This window comes from Aegilops tauschii, chromosome 2 (genome assembly GCF_002575655.3).
Source record: "Aegilops tauschii subsp. strangulata cultivar AL8/78 chromosome 2, Aet v6.0, whole genome shotgun sequence".
NCBI classification, from domain to species: domain Eukaryota; kingdom Viridiplantae; phylum Streptophyta; class Magnoliopsida; order Poales; family Poaceae; genus Aegilops; species Aegilops tauschii.
Window position 1 is genome coordinate 635,799,717 of NC_053036.3, and position 24,067 is coordinate 635,823,783.

The 24,067-nt window shown below is 47.6% G+C and overlaps 1 protein-coding gene across 1 annotated transcript; it reads left to right on the plus strand.

The window, feature by feature from the left end:
- The first annotated feature begins 17,565 nt into the window (after window positions 1–17,565).
- Window positions 17,566–24,067, plus strand: LOC109772559 (uncharacterized). Its single transcript, XM_020331236.4, has 7 exons — window positions 17,566–19,389; window positions 22,019–22,109; window positions 22,219–22,376; window positions 22,465–22,516; window positions 22,634–22,716; window positions 22,903–22,996; window positions 23,218–24,067. The coding sequence occupies exons 1-7, from the start codon at window positions 17,971–17,973 to the stop codon at window positions 23,808–23,810; spliced, it is 2,490 nt and encodes an 829-aa protein (XP_020186825.1). The 5' UTR covers window positions 17,566–17,970; the 3' UTR covers window positions 23,811–24,067.

Below are 24,067 nucleotides of genomic sequence, written 5' to 3' on the forward strand. Positions count from 1 at the left end.
TCATGAACCCGAAAAATGCTAGACTCACGGGTTTTTACTAGCTATTACGGGCTCTTTTCAACTAATCAAACCTCCCCCCCCACCCCCACCCCCCCACCCCCGCGCTTTTCAGCTGGGGTGGGGCCCCTCACCTTGATTTCCACCCAATCAGGAAAACCCACCACAGCTTCTCCGTGAACCCCGTAAAATTAATCCCGTGTGTGTAGCATTGCCCCTCATGAACCCGCTAGGACGGATGCACGCAGGGCGCGCGCACACGCACACACGTACTATGTACGCACTGCACACCCGCCGGCATTGCAGCTATCTCCACACTAGTCCCTCCACTGCCTCGGCATGCAGCTCATGGAGTCCTGCCCGCCACCGCTCGCCGCGTTGCGGCGCTGATGACTGGCCGATCCCGGTTGATGCATATGAGTAGCAAGACAAGACTCCGCTGCTTTCATCACACGCCTGACATAGCTCACCATGTAAACGGAAGAGAAGAGGAAGTCTCTCTTCTCCATCTCTTCCCTGCTCCTGTTGAGAGTCTCCTTGTGCACTCCTTCGCTGTCCCTCTCCCTCTCTCTCTCTCTCCGGCGGCTCTGCCGTCCGGTGTGAGGATGGGTTAGGTGGTCGGTCTCCCTCTGTTCATAGTAGTCTTAGGTTTAGGTGTAGGTTGTGTCTTGCCTCCGTGGCGTCTGGCGTTATGCCGTACTTGAGCTCCCCATCAACAAATCCAGGCAGTGTTTGGTGGTTACCAGTAGCCTCCCAGGCCGGCCATCCATGGTGGATGGAGGCAGATGGGAGTGGATCTGGTGCGAGCTCTCTTTCCCCAATAAGCCTGAGGTCTTCCCTGATCTGGAGGATGGCCCTCTACTGCTGCTTGCTCTTTCAACTCACTTTGGTGGTGGATGAGGAGCGGGGGCGTTGCAGATACTTGAAGCCTGCAGATCGAGTTCGTGCATATCAGTAGTTGATTCCATGGTGGAGCGACGGCGCCCTCGATTGGCTGCCGGTCTCCGCTGGTTCACTGCTTCTTCTGGCCGAATGGCGGCCGACTCCATTCCTCCCGGCGTGCGTGCCTTATGGGAGGCAGATCCAGCTGTTGTTCGGAGGCTATGGTGTGCAGGTGTTGCGGCCATGGCGATTTCTTCGCGCCAAGTGGTTCGTCCCCTGAGGTTCAATCCGGGCGGTGGCTGATAGGGACCCGATCGCGTTTCGTGCTTTCAGTTTGGGGTCCTCCATGTAAAAGTCAGGGGCTTGTTTGTTATGTATTTTACTTTGGAGTCCTTGTAGGAGCTTTGTACTTTCACCACTTTGGTGTTAAACGAAAGCTCGGGGTCGTTCTAGACCCCTCTTCAGTTAAAAAAAAGACGGGGCAGCGCATACCAGTTCTCCGTCTTCGTGAGGTGGCCACATGGCCAACAGCGACGACACCCAGAATGGGGCGCTCCCCTCGCCGTGCGCACGCATGATGATGGCGTGGCTGCCGGAGCACGACTGGAGGTCTCAGCTTCGTCGTCCGGGTGAGTGTGGTGTGTGCTAGGTTAGTGTACGAGCGTGTGCATGCCTCCCAGCGTGTGTGTGTTAGTGTGCGCACGGGTGCATGCGTGCTAGTGTACGTTGTGTGTTTTTATAAAAACAATCTTGTACTCTCTCCGTTCTACAATATAAAAGCGTTTTTGACACTAATAATACTAAGCAATAAAAAAGGCGTGCCATATGGCTTAGTTGGCTAGTCCATATGAGCGGGAGAGAGATGAGACTCACGTATGTAGAGAGAAGATAGGCTACATTATTTGCCACACAGGAAGTTTGACCGTTCAGCCTAGATAAAATACGAAGTTATATGTGGAGTCAGGGACTGTATAATTACCAATATATGTATATAATGACTGTATTAACCGTATTTTTAAATACAGTGATCAAAATGAGCTTTTGATACAAATACAATAACCACCAATGTATTTTACTCTTAAAAAAATTAGGAAACGTTTCAATCGTCCGGTGGCGCCCGCTCTTTTTCTCTCGCACACATGCACGCACACCCTGCGTTTGTGGGTCGCGCGCGCGCACCACGCACGTTCTTATCCCTGTACCGCTCATCCACACAATTTACGCACATCTTTACCACTTTCTTCAACTTGCTTTCTTTTCCCCAAGAGCGCTCGTCCTCTTGCCTCGCCTCCTCACCTCTTGCTTGCGCCGCCGCATCCAAGCTCCGATGAGCCCCACCACCGGTGAATCCCCTCTGCTACTTTTCTACCTCTTTGGCAAGCCTTTCCCCTTTTCCCCTCCCATTCACAGCTGCATCTTCGCACGGGGCCACGTGCTGCAACCATGCACCTAACATGTTGGCACTGCCATGCCCAGATGCTGGAACTGCATCTGGCAATTCCCGCGACCATGAGTAGTGTCCGAGCTTCCATGGTAACCACATGGGGATAGCGGTGCTGCAACAGTGGAGTGCGGATACTAGATCCACGGCGCAGACGTCGGAACCATGGGCAGGAGATGCTGGAAGCCACAACTTCCCACGGTGACCACGCCGACGTTTGCTGCAACCACGGTGGCAAAATGTTGGAATCATGGCGAGGGGATGTTGGAACCGGCTGGAACTCGGTGCTACAATGAGGTGGCGATTTTTGGTGCAACGAGTTTTTTACTAGAACCGGCATCAATGGTGCTACAAAACGGCCACGGATTTTGCTGCAACCGACCACGGCGGCCACGGGCGGCATTTTTGTCGGAGGTTGAAGACCAGAAGCGGGACCGTGGGGGTGCAGCAAGCTAGAAGCATCCACGGCAGGAGCTACAACCGGAAACGACGTATGCTGCAACCTAGGGCGACACCGGAGTTGAAGACCGAGACCCCGCCGGCGACAAAGAGCTAGAATCGGTCGTACGTTTTATTACAACTACAAGCGACGGTCGACCGTGGTCGCGGCTGGCCACGACGGTCAGTGTGGCTGCCTGGGAACGAGGGCGGTGAGCCGGGGAGCTTCGGCGTCGGTCATGTGGCTCGCATCCCATGTGCGCGCCAACATTTTATTCAGGTCGAAACGCAAAACATAAAAGATGTGATGGGGACGAAAGGGCGTGATCTCCCAATCGCGTGTGCACCGCGAGGTCAAAACCAACCGCGATGATCCAACGTCAGACAACACAGAAACGACCCGTTTGACCATCATTAGATGGGTCAAATAGAAGGAGATCGAGCGCGCCTCCTGGAGCCGAGTCTCCCAATCACCTTATAGGTTAGAATGAGCTGGGGGTCCTAGTATTGCATTACATGAGCTGGGGTAAAGCACGATAGGAGAGAAAAAGGCCTGCCACCGCTCTCCGCAGATGGTAACGTCAACTGACGGCGCCGAGAAGGTAAAGGTCGTGGGAGGCGTTGTGGTGACGATATTGGGTTACCGCCCGAGTCTCCCTAGCGAGCGTTGCGGGAGCCGCCTTGTTCTCTGTTGTTGTTCACCCTTGTGGTCACACTCGACGATGAGAATCAGGAACTTGGAATAAAACATGCTAGTGTAGCCTCTTTTCACAATCCAATATCGTTTTATATCAAATTTCACCATCACTTATTGGCCAATATGCATTATGCCTGTGACTTTTCTAAGGTGGCTGATGTTGAGCTCTCTTCAATAAATAAATTTCTTAATTTAAAAATTGATTGACCCATTAATGACTATATAATCCTATCAACAAATGACTATATAATCTGATACAAGAGTTAATGACTAATCTCTTCCTCCGGGTTTATTGCATCATAAATTTTTACTAAGAAAATACACGTTAGCTAGATGTAAGTTGCCTGAAAATTAAATTTGTGTCAGTCAAATTTTCTGACCTTTGATTGATGCTTCAAGATTCGTGCTTTTTTTCTGCTATGTGATATGTCTCGTTTTGGGCTGGAAATTTTTTATTGGCCCCTTTATTTTGGGTCTGTCAATTCCTTAACAGGCTGGCCCATTAAGCTGTGCAACCCAACATGCTCTATGTAGCCCATCTGATGACCAGGCCCTCCGTCTCTCCCTTTGTTTTTTCTATTTTCTGTTTTTATGTGTTTTTTGTTTTTCTTTATTAGTATATTATTATTTTTATTTTCAGGTTATTTTTGGAATGTTAGGTGAGTTTAAATATATACGGACAAGTACAATATGTGCAAAAATTGCAATATTATATGATTATTATTTTGCATACCAAAGAGTGCAATTTCAATGCAAATTTGTGTGCAAGTTTACTAAAATATTTTATTTCTTCTTAGAGGGTAACACCAACGTCACTATTTCATTCTTCCTTATAAAACTTCATTTTTTTATCTAGTTTTAGTTTCTACTTCCTTTATTTTGATTTGTTTTTAGTTTTTTTCATTTACTTTCTTCTTAAAGTGCAATGTCAATGCCACAAATTCATTCTTCCATAGAAAAATTAATTAATTATTTTGATTCTACTTTTGCTTTAATTTAATTTATTTCATCTTTAAGGGTACTACCAATGCCACTAATTCATTCATTTGTGGGAAACATTCTTTTGCGAAAATGCCACTATTATATGTTTGTTCTTGCATATTATAAAAAGTGCAATTTCTGTGAAATAGTATGCACATTTTGTCATTGTTTGTTTTACTTATATTATTTTTCTTAAAGTATCAATGCCACAAATTCATTCTTTCTTAGCAAGTTTGTTATTTTTATTTTCTTTCTTCTTTAATAGTAATACCAATGCCACTGATTCATTCCTTCTTAGGAAAATTTGTTTTTGCGAAAATTCTATTATTATATGCTACTAGTACTTAAATGTGTAATAGAAATGCGTAATTTCTGTGTAAAGTATGTGCAATTTTTGTTATTATTTCTTTTTTTTTATTTTCTTTCTTCTTGAAGGGTAATACTTAAATGTTTTGATTTTTAGTTTTGATTTGAGGGATTTTCTCGAATATGTTTTTATTTTAGGGACTAAGTGAGTGCGATTAATTTATTTCTTAAACCTTGCATTTTTGCATATGTATGCATGCGATATGCATGTAGTCCTATAGTCCTATCAATTCATCCAGGGCTATTTTTTTTAAATAATACATTTTTTTTATTAATTTGCACAAATATTACGCTGAAAAAATGATTTTCAAAAATAATACACCGTTGGCCCGTAGCAGGCGGACTGGTCCTAGTCAGCCCACAGCAGGCCGACTGGGGGCCTATCAGCTTGCTACTGGCCGATTGGCCTGTCGGCCACCAGGTCAAGTCCAGTCGGCCAACTGGGGGCCGACAAGGTCCAGTCAGCCTGCTGTGGGCCGACAGGAACTAATTGGCCTGCTGTGGGCCGACTGGTGCATGCATACCATATTACAGATTTTTTTTGCCCCGTACGATATTACATATTTTTTTTCAAAACTATGACGTATTTTCGCGCAACCCTTTCCCCTCAATATTTTTCCGCCAACTCTTTCCCGCCACCCGTTTCTCATCCACCCGTTTCCCGCCATATGTTCCCGCCACCCGTTTCCCGCCATATGTTCCCGCCAACTCTTTCCCACCACCCGTTTCCCGCCATATGTTCCCGCCAACTGTTTCCCGCCATACTGCAGTCGTTCTTTTCCGCCATTTTCTCCTCTCTACCTATAAAACCCCCTTCATACGGAGGTGGATAAGCATTCAAGTGTAGTGTAGTTGAGATGTCCCATTATCCTTTCGATGGTAGTTTTCACCCTGGGATGATCACTCCCCCACGTATCATGTGATGCCGACATAGACACATGATATCCGTAGGCTCCTGCACGATGGAACGTTTAGTCATGAAGAATGAGGTCGCCTCAATTAATATTGAAAACAATAAATATGAAGACACTTACCTGCTGGTTGTGACGGCTGCTCTGGCTCAAACACGAAGCTCGATGAGGGACCGTGCTGCTGTGGCTGTGGAGAAAACAAGAAGCTCGACGAGGGACCGTGCTACTGTGGATGTGGAGAAAACACGAAGCTCGACATGGGACCATAGTGTTGTGGTTGCTGCCACGTTGAACTGCCAGGTTGGTCAAGACGGGGTGGCCTGGTTGTCGGCTGATGTGCTAGACGTGGACGTGGTTGATGTCGGTGCATGGAGTGACGCGGCTGCTGCTGCTGGTGCTGAACAACGTCGGTTCTCCGGGTGCACGTGATAGACTCGTACACAGTCCGTATCTTGTTCTGAATTCGTTCCAAGAAGGGCTGTAGCACTGGACGGTGCTAAAGAAGAGGTCCAGACGACAGTGATCGTCCAAAGGTGGTCACGTCGTCGTAGAGTTCGTGTGTCAAGGTAGCCTGCAATGACGATTAATAATGTCTGTCTCTTGCACGTCAAATTATGTGACAACATTACTTAAAGAAAATATATCTTACCGCGTACTGCCTAGAGCCCGAAGTGTCACAGCTCGGGTACATATCCGACGGAGTAGGATCCGCTATCTCCTCTGGGTGGGAGTGCTCAACGATGCGTAACCGTGTTCCGGTCATGTAGCGCTGCAAATAGAGATTGAATTCATTGAGATCAAAATTGTGATTCTCGTGCCATAGATGTGTGTTTGCTGTCTCCCATTCTATAACATACGACTCTAGTCTAACTAGCCAGTCAGCAGTTGTCCTGGTCATGCCCTTTCTTGTTCCTAAAATTGTGGTGTGTGTTCAACAATTACCTAAAGCTTCGAATGGAGTACTATGAAAGATAATGCAACATTGAAAAACTGTTTAATACCTGTGGATGTGTGCTGGCACCGGGTTCTCTATAGGGGGAGGCAGCTGCAACTGCAGAAGACCAAATTGCCTCATAACCCTCTGTTGTGCCATCTCCTCGACGAAGACATCGAAGATGATCTTTGATTTTGTCATCCAGTAATCTCGGTCCCTTGTGCATAGCACAAGCATACCACCAGGGTATCTCGCTTGTATGGCTGCTTCCGTGTAGGGCTGCCAGATGACCCCGGTGTAAGCATTGAACTGCTCGTTCAATGTTGTGTATGCCTTCCTGGTCTGATCACTAGCAAAGCGTCTCTGCAGAAAACAAAAGTTAGTAGCCGCTAGCATCGAACTATCTCTTGTGCAGAAAAAAGTTGCATTAAACTATAACACGGTGCATACCTCGCGGCGTGTCCAACACAGACAGAAAGTAGGCATGTCGATGCCGTCAACATCAAACATGGCGTCTATAGGCTCACGAACACGTACATCTGGTCGCCCTATAGAGAACCTCTCCCACGACCAAAGTTGTAGGAATAGAGGACATCCAAGAAGGGCTGACTTTCTCGATGTAAGCTGGCAACCGTTGCACATACCTTGGTATGTAGCCGCTAAGACCGCCGAACCCCAACTCCTCTGTCTGATCTGATCCGCCGTCTGAGCACTCGCTATCTCGAGTGCCATAGGGATGTAGAGCGTGCTAATAGTGGTGACATGGTTCTCTGTGAACATCACCTTGCCGAAAAGCCACATTAAGTAGGCCTCCAGGCTCCGAGTGATCTGTTCCGCAGTCAACGACGCCTGCAAGTTCTGGATCTGCACTAAGCAAAGAGAAAGTTTTAGTAAGCCGCGGTTATTTTCTGTAAAACCGTATGCACGATTGAAGATAAGAGGTAGGGGAAATTACTCGGAAATTGAGCAACCACTCGTACTTAGGTCCGTGATGCTCTCATACCGGATCCGGAGCATCCGGAAAAACACCATGAAAACGTTGTGTAAGAGCTCGCTCCTAACCAGCCGGTGCATCCAACGGTCCTATGGCATGACCTGCCAACGGTAGTCCGAGCAAAAGTGACACATCCTCCAGAGTAGGAGCCATCTCTCCCCATCGGAAGTGAAACGTGTGGGTCTCTGGCCTCCAACGGTCCACTAAGCAGCTCAGCAAGGACCCTTCGATGGCGAGACGTTTCTCACCCGGGATAGACTCAACCAGACGCGCGAAAGGTAAAAGGCCGGCCCATTTCAACCTTCATTAGAGAACATTTCAGTTAGTGTCTCCCATTAATATGCATGTCAGTGTGCAAATTAATAAAGCACATACTGCTGAAGCCATCCTGGGTGTACCATCCAGTTTTCCTTAGGAGTGCGAGTGACCAGAGGCTCAAGCTTGCGCTCATACCATATCGCAGCACGATGACCCCTATCAATGTCCCCATTCAGCAACCACATTCCCGACATTCTTGCACATAAAAAATTCAGAACATAGCGCCACACTTAATACAAATTCATAACATAGTGTCACACTTAATAAAAATTCAGAACATAGTGCCACACTTAATACAAATTCATAACATAGTGTCACACTTCATAAAAAGTCAGAACATAGTGTCACAATTAATACAAATTCAGAACATAGTACCACACTTAATAAAAATTCAGAACATAGTGCCACACTTAATACAAATTCAGAACATAGTGACACACTTAATAAAAATTCAGAACATAGTGCCACACTTAATACAAATTCAGAACATAGTGCCACACTTAATACAAATTCAGAACATACTACGGCTAGCTTAGCTTCTTCCTCTCGCCCTTACTCCTCTACTCCCTCTACCTCCTCTTCTTCCCCGGTTGCCTCGTCCACGCCCAGTCACGAAAGTGGGACAATTAGTGTCCCTATGGCAAAATTCATTGCATAGAATGCATTTCCTAGTCGGACCTCCTGCGTCAGATTCATCCATATCATTCCGGGTGCGCTGGCACTGCCGTCTGCCTCTACTTGCACGCATATGCTCTGGGTTTGGAATGTAACGACTTTCAGCGGGGTTGACGCTGTTGAAATTACCCATTGATCGAAAACCCATCAGCTCACCTGTCCAGGTATTGAGGACAGACTCTTTCAGAAAAAATGGAGACACAAACGATATTGCGTCCATTCCAAGCTACCCGCAAGCAGCAAGTACATGTGAGCAAGGTAGGTGAAGCAATTTCGGTTTGTTGCATGTGCACTCACACGTTGGCCAGGCTTCATTACCAATTTTCACCTCATGCGTCCTCAACTCATTTGCACATCCGAATTTGTTGTTGGCTAAGCGGACCTCAAACCTTCTTTCTTGATTACCGATGGCGACTACAGTGTGTGACCTAGCTTTTTGCATCTTGTTGTCCATGTACTTCGTAACTCTTTCACAGTACCGTGTATTTGGGTTGTTCAAGATATGCTGCTCTGCTTTTTGACGTCTGTCTCTGAAATACTTGACGGTGCCATAGAAAATACCCTCAACGATGGCTGTAAGTGGCAATGCCCGGTTTCCTCTGAGGACAAAGTTGTATGTTTCCGCGAGGTTCGTTGTCATGACACCGTACCTTGCTCCATGTGTGTCATGTAGCAAAGACCACCTCTCCAGAGGCTCATGCTCTATCCACTGCTCGAAGGTTTTAATCGACCTCCCGAGCCATCTCCTAGTACCAGGTGGGTCAAAGCCTGGCAGGTCACATAGCCCAACAGGCTCCTCCTCCACGGCCGCTGTTCCTATTGCCAACTGTGCAGCTACTGCTTCAACATGTGCCCTCACCGCTGCATCTCTTGCAGCTTTCCTGTCCCTCACGTGTCTCTGCGTGCACACATTAAGTCTGTCGCGTATCAAATTGTACTTCCATAACTGGTTCTGCTTGCAGAGTTTTTTGAACAGATTCATCAGGTTCTTATTTCTAAACTGCGAGAAGAAATTAGCCCCCAGATGGCGCATGCACCAACGGCTCTGCAAGTCCTGCCATGGAACTTGTTCCTCAGGGCCTGGGTTTGTCAGTGTCCTTATCGCACTGAGTATACCTGCATGCCTGTCATGAAGGATGCACACATTGGGCTTCTCCTTCACAACTGATATTTTCAACTGCCTGAAGAACCATGTCCAACTTTCAATGTTCTCACTCTCCACAAAAGCAAATGTCAGTGGGACGACTTGATTTTGGCCGTCTTGACCTATGGCTGTCAGGATCTGACCCTTGTACTTGCCTGTGAGAAAAGTACCGTCAACACATATCACCGGTCGGCAATGCCTGAAAGCTTCGATGCATACACCGAAAGAGAAGAAGAGACGATGCAACACCCTCACAGTTGGGAACTCTGGCATGAACATGTCTTGGATATCGATATAGGTGCCTGCATTCCGCTGCTGCAGGGTGTGGAGGAGGTGGACAACAGAGTCATATGCATCAAAATAAGAACCAAATCTCCTCTCAAGCGCCGATGCTTAGCCCTCCAAGCCTTGCCATAAGAAATTCTGTACTTGAACCTGGCGAAGACTTTTGTCTGGACTGCCTTCACTTCCATAGCTTTGCCCTGCACTATCTCATCGTAAAACAATCGAGCAATAAGCGTGGATGAAAGGTTGGCATGATCTTGAGGGATGCAGGGAATAAGACAAGTGTGATTAACTAAGTCACTTATCACCCAACAAGTGTGAAAACCCTTTGCGTGGACATTGCCCAATTAATTATTGCATCCTTCAGGGCTTGATTGTTCGGATACATAGCACCCGTCGCAATATTGTTCCGGTGTATTGCCAGGCTGAATCATGTCCATCATTCACGGTCATTGCAGATGATAAGTCATGATTCCACCATGCAGGATTCGGGACCTCCTTTGCATTTTCTTCTTCATCTGACTCGTCAGAATCATCGGCATGACCCCTTTCAACATCGGTGTCTTCTTCTTCCATCTGGTTCTGCATGTGCCCATCTACCTCGTCAGCGTCCACCTCGCCATTGTAATCACCATCGGCATTTCCTCCTTCTACATGACTACTCTGCCCTTGTTCATAACCATAAGCATTTCCTCCTTCTACCTGACTGCTCTGTCCTTGTTCGTAACCATAAGCATTTCCTCCTTCTACCTGACTGCTCTGTCCTTCGTAGCCACCCTCGCCTTCATGTGCAGTGACCTCCTTCACGACGGGAAGCACTAAAGCAACAGGATTGCATCCCCTTCGTTCACAACCTTGTAACCACCGCACCCAATCGGAGTCTCCCTCTATTGGCCTCAAATAAAAGTAAATTTTTGAACTTGACCGTGTCCACAATGCATGAACACCGACGGTGTGTGTTTCAGTATCAAGACCTAAACTTGCCGCAATCCATTCTTTCAACTGACTGACAGACCATGTTTGTGGTGCGCTCATTGGCACCTCTATGTGAGTAAATTCACTCAGATCTGCTCCCAACTTAGTTGCTTGGACAGTACCAGGACGGTAGTAAAATCTGGACTTCACTACATCGGATATCTCGACTCACCTATTTTTTTCAACAACGAAATACAAGTATTAAGCAACAACTTAATATCCCCACTAACAAATATTAGACATGTCTATATATTACCTAGCTATATATTACAGAATATTAACGGAGCAACTAATACAATTCACCCACCTACAAGTATATTACGAATATTTGCCGTAGCAACTACAAATATTGACAGATTAATATATTTGACTGGACTGCCTATATTACGGACCTTTTTTCGGAACTACTACATATACTGACACTTCTAAATACTTGACATCCACATATAGTACGGATTATTACCGGAGCAACTACACATTTTTACACAATTAATTAGTTGACATCTAAATATATTTACGTATACTACCGGGGCAAATAACAATAATCGCACACCTAATTTATTTCACATCGAAACATATTAACAAATACTACCGGAGCACCTACGAAAAATAAAATGTGGGCTGAAATATACCCTTGAAGCGTGCGTGCGAACGAAGAACGACGAATGGCGGCCACCAAACTGCCGGTGCTCCGCCTCCAACGAAGAACGACGAACAACAGCTTCACCTCCACCACACTGGCCCAACTTCACCACCACCACACTGCCCCAACTTCACCACCACCACCTCCACCAAAATGCTCACCACGACCACCACGAGCTACCCCATCAGTAGATCGAGACCTCTTTTGGCTGCCCTAACTGAGTTGAATCCATTCACGGTGCCAAAATCGCGAAAAACTTGCTCATTTAGGTGTATAAATTGGTGCCATTTTTGTGTAGAGAGAGGAGAAGGTAAGAACAGAAAAGAACAGAAGAAGAAGGGAGGAAGGGGAGAAGAAGAAGGGAGGAAGGGGAGGATAAGGCCGCAGGGAGCAGCCGGCCAGCCGCGCGCGAGGTGGCAGCACCCTGTCGGCCAGCAGCTGGCCGATCGGCCCGCGGTAGGCCGACAGGGGCGCGCCCACGCCGACAGCTCCCTCCCTCCCCCTCGCGACGTGGCCAGCCCAACCAGAGGCCGACGCGTGCCAGGCGGGCCAGCAGTCGGCCAGCTGCAAGCCGATCGGCCTGCTGTGGGCCGATTAGGTCCAGTCGGCCTGCAGCGGGCCGACGGTGTATTATTTTTGAAAATTATTTTTTCGGCGTAATATTTCTGTAATTTAATTTAAAAATGTATTATTTAAAAAAAATTAGCAAGAGGAGGAGCAAAAACTTGTGAGGGAAAAAGCGCAGATGACGACTGGTGATGCGCTGCGTGCCTGGCCAAACTTGGTATCGGACCGTACGTACTGATCACGCAAAATAGTTCCTGCTCACCAGATGGACTCTCAACGTATATATACAGGTACATATACAGGCCCATGCATGCATGGCAGTTAGTCCATCAATCATTGGGTGCCTTGCGCTTAACTCTGACGCTAACCCGCGCATGCAACTTGATCCCATCAACAACTAGGTACTAATATAAGCATATAAACCAGCAGTGCTAGTTCTAGAATGTACAGACAGAATCAGTATAGGTGCGTGCATGTGTGTCAACAGAGCTAGCGCACAGCCAAGTGAATAGAGCGCATGTTGGATGGATATACGATCCCTCTCGGATTCCGTCCGCTCCAGTGGCGATTAACCTCTTGGTTAGCTTGCTAGCTGTAACGATCTACCAATCTAGGTTGGAATCTAATCCCAGGCCATCTCGTGAAGGATCGACAGGTGTTAATTAACTAAGCGATTATGTTAAGGCAAGGCCCAAGAGGCAGGTGAGTCCTAGCTAGAACGTGTAGCCCCCGTATTCTAATGCTGCCTCCGTTCCATGTAGCTGGTGGCATGGGTTACAATTAAGTAAGGAGAAGCTACGGATCAACTAGCCACTAGTAGGAGGATCAAAGTAGATAGAGTAGGAGTCGTACTGCTAATGGTACTTGTTAAGTGTGCTGCCAGCTGGGCTAATCCTTTTGTTAATCCCCTCTGACGAGATCCATGAGCCCCATTGGCGCTGAGGAAGCGCATGATCATCCGTCCATCAGGCAGAGAAAGCGTCCCAGCTGCCTGCCTTTGACTCGAATCTCATACAATCTCTGCTACTCCAAGAAGAAAGAAAGAAAAGCTAGCAGGCAGGCACCGATGCATGGATGCATGGATGGATGGCAACGTGCCTCCGACGCGCGCGCTCAATTATTGCGATGCATGCACGCACGCATCTGCCGATACATCCATCCACCCATGGAGATCAACGGAATCAACGTGCACGTAGGAGTAGATTATATGATCATGTAGTTGTTTAGTTCCTTGTCACATTATTATGTGTTGTGAGACGACAGGTGTTGCAAAATGCTTAAGGCGTTGGAAGGGAGATCGTATGTGCCATGACGGCCGGCAGCAACCTGGATAGTTCCTCCGTCCCCGTGATAACATGCTTGCATGGCCTGCCGGATCGACGATCATATACAATTGCAAAGTTCCCTCAAAAAGTGAAAAAATATATATACAAATGCAACGGATCAACTTACACTAAAAAACACGGTGGATCACCCTGCTAGCTAGGAGCCCAGGACACGGACGTGCTGGTGGCGATCGGACGAGTTGGGTGTGGATCGCAGAGTAATCTCCCTCCGGGGACAAGGCAAGCAAAGCAATGTCCAGCTAGCTAGCGAGCGATGGAGGTCCATCTGCGGCTGCGTGCGTGCCTGCTTTTGGTCACGCGTGAACTGCCCTCCACGTAATGCCGTCCACACCCATCCATCGATCCCCGTCCCGATCGCCGTCGTGCCGGCACGGCGCCAGACACGCACGCCGCCCGCGAGCGATGCGTTGCCTAATCCACACGGTTAGCCAGCGTGCTGCTTGAACCGTCTACAAAACCTCCATCAACACAGCCACACAACTTTTTAACACCCATTTTCCAGATTTGTCTAAGTCTTCTTCCATGGAAATCCTTCTCTCTCACATTTCACGGGACCCTGCAACCGTCCGGACCACAACGCGGTCCTGTCCAGACGCGTATTTTCTCGCAAACCGGAGGCAAAGTGAGGGGAGGGCGCTTTGCGTACGTCCGGAACGTCGCCAAACCCGTTCATGACTCTACCTGGCCCACCAAATAAACCACCCGCGCTCGCGCGCATTCCCGCCCGAAACGGCCAGCGCCGCTCCAGAGTACCAGTGCCACATTCATGTCGGCTCAAAGGACCGCGGCCTCTCACTGCGCTCACATATTGAAACGGCACGCTGGCCGATAGCGCCGCCCTGGCTATTTTCCCGGTGCATGCGGCTACTCCGCGTTCAAACAGTCAGCTGGCGAGGAGGACATCGCCAGCTCCGTCACAGCCACGCTCCGCCGCCACAACCACGAAGCTGGCACGTCCACGAGCGTTGCCGACAATGAGGAAGAGTGGAGAATGGGAGGTCGCCAGCGCTCGGGTCCCAGGAAGGCCACCGCTCCTCCCCTTCCGTTGAAGCCAAGCTTGGTGGGCTCAACATCGTCGGCCGATTAGGCATTTGGCGATGACTGGGAGGCGGACAACTTCACTTCCCGAGGCTCATGGCTGCGGAGGCAGAGCTGGAGACTACCGAGGCGGAGCTGGAGCTTCATTTCGTGGTGCTCATGCACGGATGGATGCTAGCGATCATTTAGATTAGGTTTGGAGTCAGGATTAGTTAAAATATGTCCGAAATGTAATGGATTTTGTCTGGGTTATATGAAATCCAGTTGGTTTCCATGATTTTTGTCCGTTTTGTTCAAATCTTGTTTCAATTGTATGCGGGTAGCGTTGGATGGCCGGTTCACGCATCCTATCCGCGGATGGGTGCGGGAGCAAATTTGCGGGTCAACTTTGGAGGTGCCCTTAGTTGGTCCTCCGCACTGAACAAACGCGGAGCACCGAGTCAGAGATGGAGACGAAACATTGGTCAGTGATGAGCCAGGAAGGGGTTGTCTATTATCATAGTGTATCTCAGCATCTACCCGTATGTTGTTTCTCCATGGATCTGAATACCTGATAGTGCCATCGCACACCGAAACTCCATTGTTCATGTAACAATGGAAAAAAATCAACAACATATGGTCTACAGTTTTAATGGCATAGTCACGCAACCACACCTCAAACCCTTCTAAGCTTGTAAACTTCACGCCTTTCTTCAAATAAACATTCACGTCCTCTTTCTTGCCCCTTGGTTCGTCTGGATCCGGGCAGGGTGTCAGTTCAGTCGTCGCCATTCTCATGTTACCATCAACTATGGCCTTATGGGCAAGGCTATGATCACGAAACAAGGGAGTTCTTTTTTCCAGGCCTGCCAACCTAACGGAGATTTGGTTTCCGTTGTTCGTGAATCCATCCTCTTCCAATTCTTCATTCGAACCTTCGTCATCTGAGTCATACCACAGACACGCTTAAAGGGGACTTCTCCATGTCCTGCTACGTAACATAGTCCTCCAAGTCACCGATGCCATTATAATGAATCTCTTCCACTTGCTCATCGTCATCACCACGAGCTTCACCATCCTCTTGATTTACTCTGTCACTAGAATTCACCTAAACTTCATTTTCTTAGTTAGTTGGTGGTTGGCCAGAAGCATTGAGGGCATACAACTCGACCCTATCCTCAAAACGCGACACACTTCTACTCTCGCTCATATTATGACTTGGGGAAGAGACATGCCAATTCCATATAATTTCAAACAAGGGACCTTTAACCTTGGTGGCAAACAATTCTAGCGACTTGTCTTCTGGTTGGGAAACCTTTTCCTTGTATACCTCCCAATGCAAATCTGAGGTGATAGGCATACTCTTCAATCGAGATTTTGATCCAACTCCAACATCATACCTTCCTATTAGTTTAACACCATCATTAGGGTCCATCCACTTCAATATATCTCTCACTTTTTCAACAACGTCCTCATAACCAAGGCTTCTATCAAATACTATGGCTTCCTCATTATTGTCAGCATTCTTTCCGTTGTTACTCAAGAATGCCTTCTTGTATAAATAATGAACATTAACGAGTCTCTCCATCTAAAAAATGTGAATAAACTTAAAGGTATCAATGACAAGGAATGTATTACATTGGGAGCTATACTTGGATAATGGATTATATCCAAATCACATCACTACCAATGTTTCCATTAAATATTGCCATTAAGTAACACATACACTAACCAAAGTATTTAACACATACACTAACCCTAACCATAATCTTTCTACACACCAAGTAATATACCTACTACACACCATGCATTTCCCATGACTACCATACTTCATCAAAGGATTCAAAGAAATCGAATATACAGGATTTGTGGGGAAATCTGAACTAGGGTTCCACCTTAATGTAAAATATGGTACCTAAATAACAACATTTTTATCGAATGTTGTTGGTGATTTAGGGGAGATTACTTCAAGCAACAAGAATAGGGAAAAGATCCACAGAAAGGAAGCACCTTTTGAAGTGGATTTGAGGGGCTTTGAGGTAGGGGGAGAGTGGGAGCAGTAGTAGTTCTTCCGGCTCGAGCTGGGATTGGGAGGAGTGAGTGGGGTGGGGCCCTCCCACTCTCCCGTGGGGCTTAACCCCCTTCAAGCGAAAACGCCACGGATCATGGTGTCCACGTGGGGGTGGGGGGGGGGGTAAACGTCAGGTTTCCTGGAGTTCCCCCCTTTGGCACGTCAGACGGTTAATCAATCGTCGCAGAGGGTGTGCTAGGGGAAAAGCTATGGACCCCAGTGTCTCCTGTGCAACCCAAATGTCACACATGTTTTTTGGGGTGCCTTTTTTTAACATGATATCAAGTCTGCATGGCCTTTATGGGCTGGGCCACACATGCTACAATGGCAATGAGAACGGGATGCAAGGCTGTAAGGCAGAGCGAATCCGGAAAGATTGCCTTAGTTTGGATTGTTCTCTGCAACTCAGGGACATGAAGTTGAAATCGCTAGTAATCGCGGATCAGCCTGCCATGGTGAATATGTACCCGTGCCCTTTACACACCGCATTACAATGTATATGCCCACATACATATACATACACTCACCCCCTACGAACACACACACCCTACCCCTATGAGCATCTCCGAGATACTGAGCATGCATAACATCTTGAGATTGACGAAGTTACTAACGTAACGTGTCATCATAGCCGACGGGAACGTTTCCATGTACTGAATGAACATCGCTGAATCCTAACCCTGGTGGGCTGGTTCCACCATAATGAACTTAAGCAAAATACTATCCTCAAAAAAAAAGCAAAGCAAAATACCCCTTGCATTTTGAAGGGTGAAAAATATTAATTAGTGTCATGCAGCTGATTGTGATGTTTGTGGCCGGGTCCCCACCGGTCATGGTCAGGCACAGGAGGAGATCTGGGTTGCCGCACCGGCTCCCGGATACCAGGGAAACAAACCAGGAGGAGGTTGGGCTGTTGGTGTCGTGTTGGTGGCGAGTAGCACGGCCACGGCCACCCCCGCACCGGCAGCTTCCCTCCCCAACAAAACACCGGCCGCAGACCCCTGCGACAAACCAATGCCGCACTGCTCCCCCTTCCCCTCCCCCTCCTCGTTCCCGCTGCCAGCCTCCCGCCTCCATCCAGCTGGACGACGCGCGCCGCACCACCACCAGCGCTGACAGCAACGGGAGAGCAGCGCCACGGCTCGGAGGAGTGGAGGGCCAGAGCCCTGCTCCCACGGTATAAAGTCCCGCGCTTTCAGCCGGGGCGCCGACTACTGCCGCCGAGCACGACTCCGACTCGCCGCGCGCTCGGGGAGGGAAAGGCGGCTCTGGTGTGGGTGTCGGGGCAATGCCGGAGGCGGCGACGCTGGATCCGGCGGCGAGGAATGGGGAGGATGGGGATGTGGAGGAGGTTGAGGAGTTCCACGAGTCGCTGGATCGGATCCTCTCCTCCTCCTGCTCCTCCACCTCCGCCTCCGACGACGACGCCGACCTGCTCCTGCACCGCCACCGCCGCCGCGGGAGCCAGCACCAGCATACCACCCACCAACAACAGCAAGGGGCGGCGGACCCCGCGTACGACGTCTGGATCTCCGAGCCCACCTCGGTCTCGGAGCGCCGCCGGGTGCTGCTCAACCGCCTCGGCCTCTCCGCCTCCGGCTCCCTCCAGCCGCCCGCCTCCCCCGGCCGCCGCTCCGTCTCCGTCCCCTCCCCACTCTCCCCGCCGCCCCGCTCCCGCTCCCCCTCTCCGCCGCCGTCCGCCTCGCCTCCACCGGAAGAGTCGGCGGGTCCCGCGGAGGAGGACAGCCTTCCCAGATCCGTCGGCCACGGGAAGCCGCCGCTGGCCCGGAACCAGAGCATTGGCGGCTCCGGCGGCGGGGAACAGTGCCGGATCCGGAACCTGGACGACGGCACGGAGTTCGAGCTCGGGGAGGTGCACGAGGAGGTGGTCCGCGAGGTCGGCACCGGCCGCCAGCTCACCCTCGAGGAGTTCGAGCTCTGCCTCGGCCGCTCCCCGATCGTCCACGAGCTCATGCGCCGCGCCACCACCGCCGGCGCCTCCTCCTCGGCCTCCGACCACGCCGGTGCCCCCGCGTCGTCCAAGCCCCGCCGGAAGTCCGGCGGGTGGCTGCGGGGCATCAGGCACCTGGCCGGCACGGTCGCCTATGGAGGGCGCCGCGGCAGCACCGAGGTGAGGGACAGGGAGAAGGAGAAGAAGGAGAGGGAGGCGCGCCGCCTCAGCTCCGCCACCGACGACAGCCTCGACGGCAGCAGCACGCGCAGCGCGGGCAGGGTCAAGGTGCGGCAGTATGGGAAGACGTGCAAGGAGCTCACCGGCATGTTCATGACACAGGAGTTGGCCGCGCACTCTGGCTCTGTGTGGTGCATCAACTTCAGCCTGGATGGACGGTATCTTGCGAGCGCCGGCGAGGACCGTGTCATCCATGTCTGGGAGGTTTCCGAGGGTGAGAGAAAGGGGGAGTTGCTCGGGGAAGGCGCGGTTTCGAAGGAGAGCGGCGGCGGAGGCAGCCCGTTTGTGGCAGTTGCTGGAAATGGGTCACCGGAGGTGGCAATGCTGCCGCTCAACAGTGCCGACAAGGGCTTTGTGGAGAAGAAGAGGAGGCCAAGGGTGCAGAGCAGTCGGAAGTCAGTCGGTTCTGATCATCTAGTTGTGCCCGAGTGCGTGTTTGGGTTCAGAGATAAGCCATTTTGCTCGCTCCTGGGACATGCCGCTGATGTTCTTGATCTATCATGGTCCAAATCCCAGGTACAGACTCTGCCTGATATTTAATTGAAAAAAATAGCCAACTGCTTGACCTTACTTTTTTGGCACTTTGTTAGACATTCTGAAAATTTAGAATCAACAATTGCATTTGCCATCTTCTTCAGAATGGAGCCGAATGGTAATTTTTAGTTTTGATGGTGGATAGTGTCTGTAAGGACTGTGATCACTAAAACAACTAAAACTATATCATGTACTATAGGGAAAACATTACACTTCCAACTTTTATCACTTGGCTGCACTAACTGGGCAATAGGCCTCACCGCCTCAGCATGCAACATTGCACTACATCCTGCCAATTGAACCAAAGGCTTGTTTGTTGCGTGCTTCAGTTTTTGCACTGCTGTAAGATTCACTTCTTTTGTATTAGTAATGAATCTGTTGCAATTTGATTTGTTCATTGTGTTGTCATTTTCATGCTCTGTAAACTGGTAAATAACGCTATTAGTTGATCCCCAGACTGCAGATCTAAAGATGGTTCAGATAGTTGTTTCTGCATGATTAACTATGGTTAGAACCTGAATATCGGTAAACTGGTAAAGAACACTTATAGTTGCATTTGGTTGAAAATGGTCTGTACATATTCCGTGTGTAAATGTATGTCCTTAAGAAAAATGCTTGCCATTGTATATGGTTTACAAATCCCAAATGACGTGTACAGTATTGTAATTCATGATCTGACAAGCAAGATAGTAGGCATAGTCATAAACGATAGCCTTCCTGTCTTACTATTCACCTTTTCTTCCCACACAAAATACTTGGCCTTTGCATCTGATAATGTCAAATATAATTGTATCGGCACTCTATTTGTTTGCAAAAATTACCAGTGACACTTCATCTGCTGGGTCCCTGTAGTGTTCAAATGCACGAGGAGCAAATCGACGTTCTATGGTACGGATTTTGGGACATTCTGGGACATATAATTGAATAGCCAACTGCTTAACCTTACTTTTTTGGCACTTTGTTAGACATTTGAAAATTTAGAATCAGCAATTGCACTGCAACCTTCTTCAGAGCAGAACTGAATGGCAATTTTTAGTTTTGATGGTGTACGGCTGTAAGGACCATGATAATCAGAATGACTAAAACTAAACCATGCACTATATGGAAAGCCACTTTCAGCTTTTCACCTGGCTAACTTTTGGGCAATAGGCTCAGTATACAACAACACACTGCATCCTGCCGATTTAACCAAAGACCTGGCTGTTGTGTGCTTCTGTTTTTGCACTGCATTAAGATTCACTTCTTCTGTATTAAGTGGTGGTGAATCTGTTACGGCATTCAATTGATTTATCCATTGTGTCATTAGTTTAATGCTCTGTAAACTTGTGAATAACACTATTAGTTAATCCTTAGACTGCAGATCTAAAGATAGTTTAAATAGTTGTTTATGTGTGATTAACTATGGTTATGACCTGAAAACCGGGTATTATTTTCATATTCGATAAACTGGTAAAGAACACTAATGGTTGCATATGATTGAATGGTACGTTTATATTCAGCGCGTAAATGTCTGTCCTAAATGCTTATCATTTATATATAGCTTACATATCCCAAAGGACGTGTACAGCATATGATTATAGTTCATGATCTGGCAAGCAAGACAGTAGGCAGTCATAAACAACAGCCCTCCTGTCGTACTATGCACTTCTCCCTCCCACACAAAATAATTGATCTTCTTTGCATTTAATAATATCAAACATAACATATTGGGACCCTACATGTTTGCAAAATAATACCAACAAATGCATCAGTAGCAAATTGACCTTCTGTGTCCACGGAGGTTTCTTTGGCATTCATGCATGCTATACTTTTGCATATTTTGCACACTGTCTCCTTTTGAATTCTCCCAGAAGCCATTTTGCATTTCCGTCAGCAGGGATGCCTTTTTGGTTCCCGGGAGCATATGAACAGTAAAACCATAAAAATATATTTTAGAAATTCAAAAAATCTTAGCTTCTTTTGACAACATGTTCATATCTTCTATCTGCGTGCAAAGTTTGGTCAAGAAATGGCATAAGCTGGGATCTGAGCCCAAGGAAAAAATGTGTTCTAAAAGGCCATTTTCTAAGCAGTATATCTGTTTTTTTATTGGTACAGGCCACAATATTTGCATTTTCTGTTTTTACCATAACATATTGCAGACAACCAAAAGCACACAAGCAAAAACACATGCCTATTTTTCCCTCATTCGTTTGACATTTGCAAAATTGTTTATTACACTGGGAGCGTATGCTCCCGGGAGCCGTTTTGCATTTCTGTCAGCTGTAGTTATAAAGTGACTTAGGTTTGACATGTTCACCATATGCATATTATCTTGTCCTTTGCTTCGTGTTTGGCTTTCAATCGTGCAGCATGGTATGGCTTGCGTTCAGATGTGTTCTCCATTCCAATATACAATTGCCATGATTCAGTCATAGTTGAATATAACCCATGGTGTTATTAACAGCTAAAAACCTTTTGTGTGAACAATTTCTTGAATACATTTTTTCCCACACTAAAGTAGTTAAGTCTGTTAAACAAACCCCAGTGTAGACTTGACCTTTGTGGGTCCCCAGTTTAAAATGAACAGTATTATGTAAAGGCACTAACCAGTTGTTTGTCTCTCATGCAGTACTTGCTTTCGTCCTCAATGGACAAAACTGTTAGGCTATGGGACATCACATCCAGTACCTGTTTGAAGACATTCTCACACACGGACTATGGTCAGTCTAGTTGCAGGATCATTTCTACATAACACCTTTTGGCCATTAACTATATATGCTTGGTGGAACCAGACAATTGACTTCCTTCTGTGCACCCATTTTGTTGCAGTGACTTGCATCCAATTCAATCCGGTAGACGATAACTTCTTCATTAGTGGGTCACTGGATGAGAAAGTTCGCATTTGGAATGTCCATGATCGCAAGATTGAAGATTGGAATGATCTACATGAGATGGTTACCGCTGCATGTTATTCCCCCGATGGACAGGTATATTTATTTTCATTATGGTAGTGAACATGTGTAGTGACCAACTGACCATGAACCTAGATGAGCTTATGCTCTGTTACTTTTGAAGGTTGCAATGGTGGGATCTCACAAGGGAAGCTGCCATTTATTTGATACAACTGGTATGCCACTCTAATCGTAGTTAAAAGCATCTGTTTATCTTTGTAACAGTATCCTGATATAAAAAGTAATCAGATAAAGTAACCTTACCCAGTGTTCTATTTCATCGATGCCTGCAGAAAAGAAGCTTCTGTACAAAAGCCAAATAGACCTAAGAATCAGGAAAAAGAAGTCTGGCCAGAAGAAGATTACTGGTTTCCAGGTACATATTTGCACAGTGCAAGCATTTTAGGGGACTTGATACTTTCTTTAGAAACACACATGCTTATGGCATTTTAAAGATTTGGAGTATAAAATTCAGTAATTCATATGCTTATTCTAGAAAAATAATTCATATGCTAATGTGATGCCACCAATACCACCTAAGTATCTGTGTTTCATGCAACAGTTTGCTCCAGGAAGCTCCTTGGAAGTCCTGATTACTTCTGCAGATTCAAGAATTCGTGTTGTTAATGGCGACGAGCTTGTTCACAAATTTAAAGGTAACATTTCATTCTCCTCCCATTGTAAATTGTCTACGATATGTTTGCTGATAAAAATGAATCTCTGTTTTGCACAAATCTAGAGCACATGTTCATTCTGTGTAATGTGATTTGTGCTGACATGTTTCCCTTGTAGGGAATAAGATCCTTGTTTATGTGATCCGCAGTACATTAGTGTTAGTTTGGGCCTTCATTTACTTGATGTTTGATATTTTCACCAGGGTTCCGCAATACTAGTAGCCAAATCTCAGCTTCTGTAGCTCCAAATGGAAAATATGTAGTCTGTGCCAGTGAGGACTCTCATGTGTACGTCTGGAGACATGACAACAGTTCCCATCCTAGCAGAAGCAGGAGCGCAGTTGATGTAACCAACTCGTATGAACATTTCCACTGCCGTGATGTAACTGTGGCAATCACATGGCCCGGTGCTGAAGCCCGTGGATCGATGGGGTGTCGTAGCAGCAGACACAGTGATTCGGATGGTGCAGTGAACTCTGTCCCTGAAACTCCTATACAAAACAAGGAGCATGGATCGAATGGAACTGCTCACAGTCAGAGATACATCGAGAGCCCAGTTTGTGAAGGTGGCGCGAGCACAAGCACCAGCAATCATCCAGTCGAAGCAGCGTCCCCATCCTTGCCTGACGAGCAATTACCATCTGCCAAGAGCAGTCCTGGCCACAGTTCATCGGATCTTTGCATCGGAGCTATGGATGTCCAGCGCCGGTCAGCGTGGGGTTTGGTGATCGTCACGGCGGGACAGGGAGGAGAAATCAGAGTGTTTCAGAATTTTGGTTTCCCGGTTCAAGTGTAAAGCAAGTGTGAGAGTGGGGAGTTGTTGGTGTATAGATATGTTTAGTTCTTGAGCAGTTCACCTAGAATTTCAACTAGTTGAAAGTTTTTCTCTGTTTTGATGCCTTGAGAGCTCACTCCAAAAACCACACTATTCTTTCTGCTGTTGATACAAGCCTCTGTGTAATCGCGTGGTTAATGGCCAATACATTTATTTGTTCATATCTTGGTTCTTTCCTTATACAAGACAAGATGGATACTGTCAGCTCATGGTGAAAA